Source organism: Alexandromys fortis, unplaced genomic scaffold (genome assembly GCF_014885135.2).
Source record: "Alexandromys fortis isolate MF-2015 unplaced genomic scaffold, M_Fortis_MF-2015_v1.1 scaffold_84, whole genome shotgun sequence".
In the NCBI taxonomy this organism is placed as follows: domain Eukaryota; kingdom Metazoa; phylum Chordata; class Mammalia; order Rodentia; family Cricetidae; genus Alexandromys; species Alexandromys fortis.
The window spans coordinates 5,705,675-5,720,206 of record NW_026068017.1 but is presented as its reverse complement, the minus strand read 5'-3'; the positions used below and the strand labels follow the sequence as shown (position 1 = coordinate 5,720,206).

At 50.3% G+C, this 14,532-nt stretch overlaps 2 protein-coding genes across 2 annotated transcripts in view; one reads left to right on the top strand and one right to left on the bottom strand.

Moving 5' to 3' along the window:
* Stx8 (syntaxin 8) overlaps positions 1-11,460 on the top strand; it is a 248,920-nt gene extending 237,460 nt beyond the window's left edge. The window contains exon 8 of the mRNA XM_050162791.1: positions 11,286-11,460. Coding sequence (XP_050018748.1) covers positions 11,286-11,353 — 68 coding nt within the window. The 3' untranslated portion in view covers positions 11,354-11,460. The remainder of the gene's footprint in view (positions 1-11,285) is intronic.
* The window catches only part of Ntn1 (netrin 1), a 219,147-nt gene that overhangs the window by 22,455 nt on the left and 182,160 nt on the right, over positions 1-14,532 (bottom strand). The window lies entirely within an intron of this gene.

Here is a 14,532-nt window from a genome sequence, read left to right as displayed (position 1 = left end):
CCTAAGGAAAAAGGATTTATTGTGGCTCATAGTTGAGAGGCTTCAGTCCACACTGGCCAGTCCACATCAGGACAGTTCAGGAAGTGGAGGAAGGAGGGTGCCCACACTTACCCGACTTCTTCTTTTCCTGCGGCCCATAGGATACCGCTACTCACTTCTGGGTGGGTCTTCCCATTAACCACCCCTGCCCCCCCACCCACAGTAATCATCTCTGGAAATGCTCAGAGACATGGATTTCTGTTTCCTACGTGTAAAATCCAGTCATGAGGGTGAAGACTAACTTTATACCTCCCATAGACCAGATATGAATTCCACTGTATCTCCAGGCTTTGTTTAGTCACCTCTGTACACATGCTGAGAGTTGGGGGATTTTATGAGCATACATTTTGGACTCTTTTTTTTTTCATGGTAGTGCTGAGAAAGCATGAGAGAAAGTGAGTAAGTTTTCAAGAAAAGCCTGGCAGCGAGCTCTGGCTTTGCTGAGAGTAGTCAGGCCCACAGACGGGAGGCTAACTGACCAGTACTTGTCGGGGGTGGGGGCTCGCTCATCTCCCCTGCTGCCTCTGTGCAAAGAGGGAGCGGAGCCCTGGCATCTGCACATGTGCACCTGCCATGGGCCTCTCATTCTGTTGCACCAGTGGGCTGTGTACCATGCATGAAGGTGACGGACAAGAGAGCTCGGATAGCCTGATGGTGACCAGTTGAAAACTACAGTGACCTTTTGAGTTTTTCTCCTTCCATGATGGGAACAAGTCACGGCCACAATAAGTAGTTAAGACTTACATTCTAGTTACTTGAGAAAAGGTTAGGTTCTTAACGTGAAAGATGTCTGGCTTCTCTCTTGCCAGCCTTTACTTTTCTTTTCTCCCATAGCCCTTAACAGTTGTCTTTCTTATGTCCTCGCCACCATGGTCCATGGTTCCCTGTGTAATTCGTGTCACCTTGGAGGCCAGAGGACCGCAGAGACTAGGTGGGGCAGATGTGGCCTGCAGGATGACAGACTGTCTCTCACCTGAAGCTCTGGAAATGGTGCTAGCAATTCCAACATTCCCAGAAGTGCTCTCACCCCAGATCTTCCTAACAGAAGGTGACATCTTGAATCTGTTATTTCATCTCACTTCTTCAGCCTCAACCTGGCGTCTTCTCAGTTTCGGAGACCAGCTGGTGGCCACACCGCAGCCCGGCTCTCCGTCTGTGCTGTGGTGAAGCGAAACAGCTCCTAATAAAAGCAGCCATCAACTGGAGTATAGCTTTCATTTAGGCGCAGAGCACTCGAAGTGGGTCACTTGATGGATAGCAGCTCCAGCAGGAACAGCACACCACTTCCTGATTCATATGAGATCCCATGTCCCCCACAGACCAAGTGGGAACCAGCGCCCTGCCTGACTCCTCGCATCCTGGAAAGTGCTGGGACCCATTGAGGAGGCCTTACTCTCCAGCTCTCCCTTTGGCTCATTCTATAATAAGTTCCCTGTCTGCTTCCAGTTGTCATTACATCACCCTTCATTCCAAGAGACTCTCGTAATGTGTTCTTTCTAAGCTTCCATGCTGTTAACGTTTAAGGTTGGAAATTTCCTGATGCCATGTGGAAAGGCACCCCGAGTTACCTGCGGAATGCTCCCACACCTCACTGTTGAATGGGTAATTTCTAAAATGTATTAGCATTTCCTCCCCGTGTGCCCCTCAGACCTGAAGAGAGGAGACGTGGCTCTGAGCGGCCACCTAGATCCCCACCCGGAAGAAAGAAGGTGCTTTTCTCCCTGGTTCTCAGCAGCTTCTGCCTCATCCAGTTTTCTACTTGCCTTTGTGGCCTCACTTTCCTGGCCTCCCCTGCCAAGTCATGAGGCAGCAGTTTGCTGGGCTGCGCTATCCATTGCTGTAGGTCCAAGATACAGACTCTCAGAGACTAGCAGTGCAGTTTTTGCCTCCCTAGCCATGTCAGGAGTGAGGCCCTTTATCATGTGTTTATTTAAACATTTATTGAGCAGCTCAGGCATATACACGGTGCATATAAAGCTCCCAGCCCTAATGAAGTTAATGGATATGGTGCTTGCTAAAAGCACAGTAATGGCAGGAACTTCATGTGGTTGCTTGGGATCTACCTGAACCAGATACTCAGGGGTCCCCGTGCATGGATGCCTTGGAGGAGGAGGGATTAAGCAATTAATCTGCTCCTCCAGCATACTCTTGTTGGCCTCACTTACAGAGGCTGAGCTGCAATGCCCTGATACTTACTCCCAGTACCTATTGCTTCAGAATTGGAGCGTATCTTTTTTACATCTCGACTTTTCCAAAGAGCATCTACAGCATCCATTAGAGAGCACTTATATCATAGGATGTGGCTGAAAGAAGGAGTCGGTGGTGGGGAAGGTGCCACCGTCCTTGTAGTTTCCATTTGGAACCAGATGCATTCAGAGTCAGGAGATGCAGCCCAAGGACTCCATCGTGTCAGCTGGGTTTAGAGCAGGTTCAGGGTGAAGATCCAAGGCCACTAGGCCAACTCTCACGTGCTGCCCTGGGGTCTGGAGCTCAGGGAACTTCCCATGGATCTCGGAACCTTTGGCCCCCTGCCCAGGTGCTCCACTTTTTAACCACTGCTGGGTGGGTGACAATGCAGTGCTTCTGCCCTGAGTTAGGACACCAGCCGCAGAGCCCTTGGGTCACCTTACCAGGTGTCCCTAATTAATGCCAGGTGACCCAACTTCGTCTAAGCAGGACAAATGAAGGAGTTTGTCATAGGGAATCCATAACCTGGCTGGAACCATCCAGAAATCTTTTGACACACAGTCCAGAGGGAATTGTCAAAACAAGATATCTGTAACAGTGTTCCTGCCTGGCTTTTCCAAGACAGTTGAATTCCTGCCAGACAGATTTGCATTCCCGGGGGTAACACGCAGCACGGCCAGGGGATGTTTCTTCGCAGTATTGATGCGCCAGAGAATAGACTTTAAATTATTGCCCTGACAACTCCTCGTGTGCTGCTTTTGATTGCCGATATGAAGGATTATCTATTTGCAATTGGACTCTGCTGTTGAACTGCGGTGAGTCTGTGCTGAGTGTCTTTCAGAGGCAGGAAGTGAACAACGCTTTAAGAACACAGATAGGGCCTAGAAACATCAGCACTTTCCGTGCAGGAAGCAACTATAACAACCATGTTTTGCTTACTCCCTCTAGGGAATACCATCATCGCAAAGTTTGCTTCCTTTTGGGAGGTGGGTAGGATTGAGATTGGTTTCTTCAGGGGTCTGTTGGTTTCCTGTTGCCCTCCTGAGACTGGCAGACCCGTAAAGAGGCTTGGCACGTAGTAGACACTCAGTGACCATTTGTTGTTAGGTTCTGATGTAGATACATGGCACTCTCCTAGGTAAATCCTTTCTGGATAGTACTTTAAAAATCTCATATGTAGCCCAAGATAACCTTCACATTCATGACCCTTCTGCCTCAGTCTCCCCAACGCAGTGTTAGCATCACAAGCATGTGCCATCACATCTGGCTTCTGCAGCCTCCCTAATACAGTGTTAGCATCACAAGCATGTGCCATCAATCACATCTGGCTTCTGGCAGTGCTCTTGTGCCACACTGGGACCACTTGACCAAGTCTCACCTCTTGTGACCTGATTTGTGCAGTGAGGCGAGTTCACACACAGGGTCTCTGTTGACCAACTGCTGGCTAGTTCATGGACCAGGGCCCTGACTTCTGCTCCACAGCTACCTGATACCTGGTGCTGGGCTGAGCGCGCGGGCCCTGGATCCAGAGAGCCTGCCCTAAGCTGTTAGGCTGCCCTCCAGCTTCTTGGCCCTGCCTCCTTCACTGTCTTAATTCCTTTTAATTTCCTGTTTCTAGGCCAGTTCTCCTTCCCCCTCCCCCACTTCAGGTGGCCTCCTTGCTTCCCACTTCCTGCTGAGAGCAGTTGCTCCCTCTGGCCCCCAGATGTGTCTCTGTAACTGCTGTCACCTTCTCTTTTTCTTCTGCTTCCCTGTTGTCAGGGCTTTCTGTACTGTTGTCTACACGGCTGCCAGGCTACTGTGATGCCAGCACTAGGGGCTTCTCCCAGGTGGGACTGGGCCTTCAGAAGAGAGGGCAAGGTGTCTCTGTCTAGCCCAGACACCCCTGGGTCATGCTGGCCTGGCCATTCTAAAGAACCATCTGGGGAATAATCACGCTTCTTGCCTTCAGGGGGCTGCCGCTCTTCTGAAAGGCAACTCACCATTGGCACCCACAGTGTGCCAGACTTTGGATCCCAGCAAAACCACATACAGCCTGGGACATAAGTGTACATCCCTCTTGATCCCAAGGAAGCTGTGTATACAGGGGACTGGGCAGTTTGCCTGCAGAGGCTGCAGAGGGACCAGGGGGACATCTGCAGGCTGTCTTCTTGCCTCTGCATAACTCTTCCCCAGTCAGTTTTGTCACCTAAAGGCAGGGCCTGTTTGTTACCTTCACTCAGCACAACACTAAAATAAAGCCAAGATTAAATGCTGTTTAATCCCCGTGTTTGTTTTCAATCAGAAGCAAAACAAAGGTAGGTCCTATATGCTGACCAAATTTTTGCCTTGCCGTGTGGTCCTTTGAGGAGCCACTTTGTCACTCGCATGTCCCAAAGCCATGTCGTGCCTCTTTCCCAGGCTGCCCTCTCCTGTTGGCTGAGCCCAGCTCCATGACACACTCACCCAGAGATTTGGGGCTGCCTGCTGGGCAGCGAGCAACCTTCAAGGGGTTCCCTTAAGAAGTACAATTCTACTCTCCAGCAATGGTTGCCCTGTGGAGGGAGTAGAAGGATTTAGGCACTGTAAAACAGTGTTTTCTCTTTAGACAGGGTTTCACTTTGTAGCCCTAGCTGACCTGGAACTCACTATGTAGACCAGGCTGGCCTTGATCTTAATAGAGATCTGCCTGTCCCTGCCTCCCGAGTTTTGGGATTAAAGGCATGGGTACATTTTCCGATTGTTCTTACATGTGACTTCTGGTCTCCTTGTGTGGCTGTTGTCATTCTCAGTGTCCCTGGTGTTAGTAATTCTTCTGTTTATACCCAAATAACCACAACTCCCAGGCTTCCTAGTCCACGGCCTTCTCCCTGTACCTCCTCCCCAATTGTCCACAGGCTAACAGTAAGTCCCCTTTCGGTTTATTTTAACCTTTTCCTTCTCCTGTTGTGACTCCATCCTCAGTCTGTGCTCCAGCTCTGACCTCCACTTCCTCCGAGGCTTTTACAGTTCAGCTTTTCACAGTTTGTCTCACCTGGCATCCACTTGGCTGAGCTCTGCCTGCCTTTGACTCCAGCCGGCATCAACCAGCACAGCTGCCCTTCCTGTAGCTAATAACCGAGGCGGATGCTGCCAGATATTCCACTGTGAACTTCCAACCTTTCCTGGACGCCATCATCGTGGCCCGGCCTGGCTAGAAAACTGGGCTCTGTTTCTACTAAATGCCACCCAGGTGTTCCTCTGCCTTCGCTCCTCTTCCTTGGAATGAGTGACATGTTACTCTGCTGTGACTCTGACACAGGCTGTCTTGTGGGACGTTCAGAGACATGGAGCATCTCCCATACATTGTTCTTGGCAGTGGGTAGACAGGAATGCCCACTGTTTTCTCATTTACTGAGAACCGGTTATGTTCCGGAAACTGCATGTCCTTATCAGATCCTCATAACGTGTCTGTGATGCCATTGCCTTCTGGCCTCATTTTACAAATGGTAGAACCAAACTCAGAGTTGAGACAGTTTCCTTGGGCATCTTAGCTACTTAGTGGTAGACTTGAAGTCCTGTGTCCCTGATTATAAAACCAGTTCCCCTCTACCCCATTAGACTGCGCCTAATCTTTCTTTTCGGAGGAGATTCTATGACCTGCGGAGGTTGGGGGGGGGGGGATCCATAACATAAGACAGTTAAAGGGCTGTCCTTCCTCAACAGTGGCCTCGTATAGATGCATCTTTGTAGATGTTTCTTGGTCTCGAGGAGAGGCGGATATGTGGGGCTGAGCAGCCTTCATGGAAGACATGAAGTCAGTTGAAAGCAGAAGATGACGATGGGTAGAAGGAGCAGGTAGAGACCGTGGTGCTCATGAGGACAGTGGAGGTGAGCTGAGAGATAACTCAGTTGGTAAAACCTTGCAAGCACAAGAATGTGAGTTAGAACCCCAGAGTCCAAAAGAATGCATGCCTGTGATCATACCATCTGGGAGAAGGGCTCAGGAAAGGCAACTGAATCCCAGGGGCTCACTAGGGAGGCCCACAGGCCAACCAGCCTAGCGTATCTGATCAGTCCCATGCCAGCAAGAAACCTCGTCTCAAGACGAAATGAAAGTGGCTTGCTCAGGAAGAATGACACCTGAAGTCGTCCTCTGACCTGCACATTTGTACTGGCATGTACATTAACAGGCACACGTCCTGAAGATGGAGAATAATCCTGCCCTATCTGAAACAGAGAGGAAAGCTCAAAGTGATGGTTTGGCTGTCAGACAAGACAAAACCAAACTCGGGAGGTGTTTGCCTTTTGCCTGGTGTTCTAATGAAAACATTACTGAGGCAATTAACAAGTGTACCTGTGGCATCATCAAGAAAGATGAGGCCAGGGGTAGGGAGGTGCTGTTCTGTTCTGCCCGTCGGTGTCTGGTTCCCTGGCCCACTGAGCTGTGGGACTGGTTGGGGGAAAACTGGTGTCCACGCCATGAACAGGGTAGGTGCATAGTCTGCATTCGCGTAGGCTGCCTTTTCTAGCTGTCGATTAATCCAAGCAGCAAAAAGCAAACACATTCATCTTCCCGCCACAGTCTTCTCTTTTCCTGGCTTATTTACCTAGTATTGGGATTCAAGGGGACATTTACATGAACTTTTGAAAACAAATATTCCGGGTCTGTCTTTTGTCCTGCTCAATCCTCACCTTGGCTCAGGAGTCTGCTGCCAAAATAAAATAAAATATTTTTTAAAATCCATGTTTGAACTGCAAGAACCAACTGGCTAATACTTAAGCAAATGTCACCTTTGACAGCACAACTGTGGGGGAGGCTCGTGGACTGCAGGCGTTGGTCATGGGTGTTCCATCCTCACAGGTGCGTGGCTGTGCGGGGCTGGCCTGCTGACCCGACTCGTCACAGTGTGGCACGCAGAGCAGGTTCAAAACAAGTATCAGGACGTCCAGATGGCTTTCCTTGGGACAAGCCTGGATATAAAGACCTTCTGGACAAGGGCTCCTCGCCTTTCCCTGCTGCCTCCCAGTTCCACACCTCTCCCCCATCCTGTGTGTTTCCCTCCCACACTACCCTGCAACTCCAGGGTAAAATGGCTGGCATTCCCTAGAAAAGCTGGCCTCCATATCTTCTGTTTCTTCTCACCCATGCAGTTAGCATGCAGTTAGCATGCAGTGAGCATGCAGTGAGCATGAAGAGCAGTTACCTACTCTTGGCCACCGTGGGGGCATTGGCAGCATCAACTCATCGGTTTCCATGTTTCACTGGAAAAAGCACGGGCCATTAACTCAGATGAACAATCTTCAGAAAACATGCCCTGTTCCAAAGCCACACTGTTACTGTCCCTTCCCAGTCTGAAAGGGGCTTTTGTTTTTTACATCTTTTTAGATTGCCACGTGCAGGACTTGTAAATACCCTGAGCGTTGGGTATTCATCTGGTAAACTGACCAAAGGAAATGGACAGTGCCCCCCCCCCGCTCTGGTAACCCTTGGCACCTTGTGCCTGCCCCTGGGAGGGACTCTGGGAGCAAACATTTGCCTGGCCGAGTGCCTGCAGTGCCGGGGCAGGAGCTGAGTGAAATGCAGAGGAAGCGACCCGAAGCCGGAGCCTCACAGGTGTTCTGAGCCGGGCTGGGCCCCGAATCCCGAATGCTCATTGTTTAGAAGTTGGCAGGCTCCCAGGAGTTCCCCTGTCAGTTCTGTTCTGAAATGTCAAACATTTCCTTAGCTGGGGATGGATGGTGAGACCCCTGAGGCCTGAGTACTGTTAGGAGGGGGAAAAAAAAACCAAACCAGTTTCTGTCTTTGACACTTGATTCGGTATGTTCAGATTGTTCCAGAGGCCATCCTGCAAGCCTAGACCCACTTTCCGTGTCAGAAAGTGGGGGCTCTGGTCTGCCTCTGTCAAGCTCGCTGGTTATGTGGTGGTGCCTCATCTTCCAGTGACTCTTATTGCAAGTTTATAGACAAGCTGGACCAGGGACACTGCTGGTCACAGGGGCGGGTGAAGGTGCAGAAGGAAGCAGGCTGGCTGAGAACTGGGCCTTGTTAAAGCCTGGGGTTCATGACAGTCCGTGTTCCTGGCTGTGTGTGTGTTTAAAATTTTCCACCATAAAAAGTAGAGCGAGGGTGCAAAGAGAAGATGAAGAAAAGAAATCGTATCCTAGCTCTTCAGCCCCAAGAGTCTGGGCCTGGTGTCCCCTGTGTTCTGCTGGGTGTTAGGACCTCTGGGTGAGCAGCCACGAGAAGGGGTTGAGAGCATAAGCTGAGAACGGACTCATCTGGAGTCCCACGCAGCCTCCCAGAACCTCTGCTCCCTGGATATAGAACAGAGAGGCAAATGACTAATTGTGGAGCCGTGAGCCAGTTAATACACCTGTGTTACGGAGCCCTAAACCTGGTGATTAGCAGGGCTGAGCTCTGGTGCTTTGAAAGGATACACTTCCGGGACATCTCCAGAAAGGTGCTGTAGTTGGGGTCTCACTTTGAGACACGGTTGTGGTGATAAGGTCCCTAAGTCAAGTCTCCTTGGCCCAAAGGGTCCCAAAGCTGTAGCTGGCCTGTGCCTATCACTGTTTATTCTCACCTAGAAATGGCTTCCTTGATCCACTCAGTGCTGTGTTTACTTAAGCCTGTTGAAATGACCTCTCAAAGGGCCTGTTTTTACCTGAAATGGCTTAAAATATAAAAGTCTTATTTATCTTTGCTGTTGAAGTTCCCTTTTCACCTTTGGACAAGCGCCGACTTTATCACATGCGGTCAACTTACTATCTAAGGTGTCAAAAAGGAAGCACACTTCCTTCTTGTGCAGGTGTGCATACATTTGTGTGTGTGCCTGAATGCATGTGTGCACAAGTGTATGTTTGTATGTTCACCATCATGATGCTACTGAGGTATCTAACCCAGTTTTTGTGATAGACACGTCAGCATCTTTAAAGACAACTATACTGATAATAGTTCTCATAGGCCCCATCCCTTCTGCTGAAACTGTCTGTCCCCTTCAAACCTCTAGAACCCAAGAAATTGTCTCCGGGTCCATGACATTTGTTGGTTGGTATGACCACTTCTGAGTTTCCTATTTGACACATTTCCCAGCTTCCTCCTCCCTCTTCACCACCCCTCGTGTCTTACTGTCTGCTCTTGCCCTTCCAGATATTCGGTGTGCTTCTTCATTTATTACATTTGTACGGTGCCTCTTTGTGCCAGCTCTGTATTGGTGAAGGGGAAGGAGCAGTCTCTTCTGTAACACCCACCTTCCAGGGAGGGCACAGATAAGAGCTAGCACCTCAAAAGTGATACTCCTAAGTCCTACCTAGAGATGTGCAGCTGTAGAAGGCACCAGTGATGGCAGGTCACCAAGGAGATCACTAGGAAGTGACCCCAGTGCGGACAGAGAACCAGCAGGCAGGTGTGGCCTGTTGGAGTGAAGGAGGCAGGTGGCTGCTACTCGAAGGAACTGGAGGATCAGCGGAGTCCGATGATGCCCAGCCTTCTAGGCTAGAGACACAGGACCTCAGCTGGAATGACAGGCCAGCTTTGAGCACAGGCAGCCAGACTGAATTCACATTCCAAAAAGATGGCCCTCTCAGCTTTGTGGGGACCTGGCTGAGTATGGAGCAAGGCAGGCTGAGTCTGGTATTTTACTGTTCCAGATCAGCTGGGGGCTCAAGGCCTCTTACTGTAGTTGCATAAGACTGAAATCCATGGGTGTTTCTGCCTTGAAAATCAGTTCTCTTTCTATATTCCTTCCTACCCATTGGTTATCGTGGCAGATCTACCACCGCCAATTGCAGCCTCTGGAGTCTCGCCACTGGGAGCCTGCCTGAGCTGGAGTGGCCATGCCCCCCTCTGGCTTGACTACATATTTCCACAAAACCAGTCCCTCTTCCCAGGTGAACTCCAGGCCTTGGAGTCCTAAGACTGTGCCCCACCATGGGCCCTGCCAGCCTGGCCACAGGCATCATGCCCACTGTCTTTTCCTTCTTCTGATACTGCCTGGTGTAGCCCCTCCCCAACCAGGAGCAGAATTTCAGTCACAAGCTGCACTGGAAGCAGATGAAGGCAGCATGGGACTCTGCCCACAGGGAGCACTCAGGCTACCGGAAGTGCTTCCCCAGATGGAAATGAATGAAAAGATAACAATCTCCTGAGCCCCCAAAATTGACAGTGTTAACACATGTGCGCATACCTGCTTACTGCAAACATGTCGACATGGTAGCTGCACAGTGCACTAGAGCCCACACTAGATATGCTGTGCATAGCCAAGTTCACAAGGAAGAGAGAAAGGAACTCCCTAGCTGAAAGACATGAAGACTGACTGCCAGAATCCAATACCACAACAGGGGTTGGCCAACTCCTACAAGAGCACAAATAAATAATGTAGGCGTTAGAGGCCACAGACAGCATGTCATAGCTCTTTTGGTGACCATTTAAAAATGTCCAAGTGGCCTGGGGGTGCAGCTCATAGTTGGCAGAAGCTTGCCTACTATGTACAAGACCATGGATTACAATCTCCAGGACCACACAGACCAGATGTGGTGACACACATCTGTAATGCTAATACTTGGAAGGTGGCAACAAAAAGATCAGAAGTTTGAAGTTATTCTTGGCTACAAAGTGAGTTCAAAATCAGCCTGGGACATATGAGATCCTGCTTTAAAAAATAAACTATCCTAACCATTCATAAGTTGCACAGAAATAGACCACAGCCAAAAGTGACCTATTAACCATGAGGCATTGTGCTTTATTGGTGCTTCAGCAGTGTTAAATTGTGTGACAAAGATGACCTTCATCTACAGCCACCATGCTTGTGACCTAAGAGGGATTCAAAAGCTGGAGCTAGGAACTTGGTGTGCACAAGAGAGCCAAATGCTGAGGCCTGATCCTGGCCCTCCCAGGATTCTGTCTTGCAACCAGAACCACAGACACGGCTCTCAAGGGGGCAGTGGCTGTTTATAGGCCCCCTGGAGCCCCGCCTGCTGTGTCCAGTGACCTAGAAAGCCAGAGCTATGCCCACTGCCCTCTCCAAGTACTTCAAGAGTGTGATGCTTTTTTCTGGTGTGGCTCATTAAAAGAGGTATGTTCTGCTTCTCTTTTGCAGGGATGATAATGGTGATTTTATTGCTGCTTGTGGCTATTGTGGTCGTTGCAGTGTGGCCAACCAACTGATAGCAATAAAGGGACCACCCGCTGTGACACCTGCCAATGATGAATGAAAGCCCAGCACCCTTTTGGTATACAACACCTGCTCTCAATAAATTTTCCACCGCTCCAGGCTCTTGGTGTCTGTCGCTTCAGTAGAGGAGCAGAGATGAACGGCTCTGGAGACCTTTCTAGAGCCACTGGCCCAGTTGTCTCCCTTCTCTTCTTTCAGTGATTTGTTGCTAGCCAGAAGTCCCTCAGGTGGTCACCGCCCACAGCTGCCAGTGGATGCCAGTCACCCTCTGTGTGCTGGGCATCCTGAGGGATATCATGTTATATGTAGTGTGTAACTTTGGAGGCCGGTTGCAAAGGGGAAGTCATGAGCCCATGTGGAAATAAGTGGGTGACCGTGTGCCTGGGTGTCCAGATAGCAGAGCAGAAGTGAGACAAGAGGCACGCAGAAGGAATAGCCACGTGGACATGTCAAGTAGAGAACAGCCACTCTGTCCGCCTGCCATGGTTAATTGCCCACAAAGCTCAGACTCCTGGCAGTGCTAGCTGTGCTCTGAAGAGTTTCTGGACCTTCTTCATATCTGCACGTGCACCCTTTTCCATTTTGCAACGATGATAAACTAATCCTTCAATGTAGATGCCTTCCTATAACAAAATCTGGGTGTGGTGGTGCACACCTTTAATCTCAGCACTCAAGAGTCAGAGGCAGGTGGCTCCCTGAGTTTGAGGCCAATCCAGGCTTCAGAGAGAAAGAGACAGACAGACAGACAGACAGACAGAGAGAGAGAGAGAGAGAGAGAGAGAGAGAGAGAGAGAGAGAGACACTGTCTCAAAAAATAACAACAAAAGCCAAATTTGACACCTTTCTAAGTAGCCAAAAACCCTTCGAGACTGGACTAGGAGCAGTCAGATGGAAGCGTGGTTAAAAGCAGGAGGGGGCTGCCTTTATCAGCTTCTCCACTGGCTGTGACAGCCATGCAAGTCCAAAATGAGGGCATGTATACACGCATGTCAGAGAGTGAGCCAAAAGTAGAACTGACTGAAAAATATACCAGGCCCACAGGTGGTTGGGTTCTGATTAGAAGGGTGCAGAGGCCCAGGCAGCATGCTGTCTCTCCTCTCTGTATGGAAAGCAAGATGGGCAGCTAGCCTTCATTTGTCATGGTAAAAGGAGGAAGAGTTAAGACTAATGCTATAGCACTCGCCATGGCATTGGCTTCAGTGAGGAGGAGCCAGGCTGTGCTAGGGGCTCTGGGTGGAGGAGTCCTGTGACTTAAATTGGCAAAGTCTTCTCTGAACAGAGTCGGACACCAGGAAGAAAGCCTCGGTGTCACCTAGAGCAGGCCCTTTCCTGGGACCCTGAGACCAAGGAGGCCAGATGTTCTGGGAGGCCTGGGCTCCAGAAGTCTGGACACCTGCTTGACTCCATCCGACTCACTCCAGAATGCAGGCAGGTTGGACACCTGTGGCAGAGAAAGGGTCTCTGGGAGCTTCAGACCAGCAGTGAAATGGTCACCTCAAGACCCCATTGCCTGAGCTCCCAGCTTGGCTGACCTACTTACTGGGCCCTGTTGCACCACCAGTGAACAGGAAGTTATGGAAAACAGAGTAAGAAACATACTGCAAACAGCCCAAGGATTGCCACACTATTTACCAGCTCTGTTGCCATGGGCAGTTCCCTTTTTGTGCCAGTGGCCTCACCTAGAAAAAGGGGACAACCATGCCCTGCCCCACCATGCCCCACAGGGCTGCTGTGAGGACTGGGTGTGCACTCAAGCACAACAAACCACTCTAAGCCCCGGTGGCCAACAGCTCAGGGACCCGAGTACTGCTTTCCACTGTGCAGAGACTGGAATATAAGCCAGGCAGGGGCGAAGTCGTCTGCTGATTGGCCAGTGTGTCTTGAGTTCCTGAAGGTCTGAAGGCCCTAGGAGCAGACTCAGCAAGATGACGGGGCCACAGTATGCCAGGAGGTGGCAAATGGCCAAGAGGGTATGAAGTGTACTGCGATGAACAGACTAGAGGGAAAGAAGAGTGGGCTTGTGTCAGGGGCATGGGATTGGGAAGAAAGGGGCTGTGCTGGACTGCAGGCCCACGCTTCCGGATGCAGTGTGCCCTGGGACACATTTGTCAGGGCAGGCTGGTTGCTAATGGACCATCCAAAGGAAGAGTAAGAATCCGTAGAGCTCCATCATCCAGTCTTGTGGGAAACCCCAAATCTGTACAAACAGTGTCTCCTTGGAGCCCCCCACTTTGGGGCTCCGAAGAGGCAGCATTGACAGTCTGTTTGGCTTTCTCACCTCCTCTTGACTTGCTCAGCACGAAGCCCCGGCAACTCGTGGGGCACTTTGAACCAGAGCCATGGAGGCCTGGCTCAGCCACACTGAAAGCCCTTTTTTCAGGAAGACACTGGCCCAGGCCTGCACACAGTCGCTTCTGTTCTGACTGAATGCGCATTGCTAGCAGTGTGACCCCAGACAAGTTGCTTCACTTCTGTGCACCCATGGGCAGGGGACAGTAGAGGGGAAGCTGCCTGGGAGGTTCTATCACTCGACCAGACCAGCAGTAGCCAGGCACACCCAGCTGGGTGGGGTGTGCCAGGGAATCTGCTGCCTCAAAACCCAGGTAAGGTGGCTCCTGGAGAGTGGTATTTGCCAGTACGTTTTGCAAGACCTGGTTTCCCAGCTTAGAAGCGTCAGACCTGCAGGCCACGCACTATAGACTAAATAAGTCTTGCACCACTCACAGAACAAAGAGTAGCAAGGCAGCAGGAGCACCCTCTCCTGGGGGGGGGGCTCTGTCAATGCAAATAAACCTTATTAAAATAACAGCATATGAACTGTTTAACTTAACAGATTATTAATTATATGCATTTTAAGTCTGGAGACCATATAAAGAAATCCAGATACCTGGGCACAACCAGTACTTTTGTTGCATTTAAACTTTATGATTATTAATAACTACGCTGAACCTTAGCTGTCATTAGCCCCAAGATAACTGCCTCACCAGGTCTGCAATTTCTGGGCCTTGACACAGCATCCACCAGGCTTTCCCAGAACTGACATGGAAACCCCTGTATCCTTTTAGTCTGCTGCCTGCTGCCAGCAAGCCTGCTGGGGTTATGCACCTTCTCCTTGAGTATAGATCCTTGGGGCTTTCCTACCACGGGGCTTTTGCAGAAGTCCCAGCTGGTC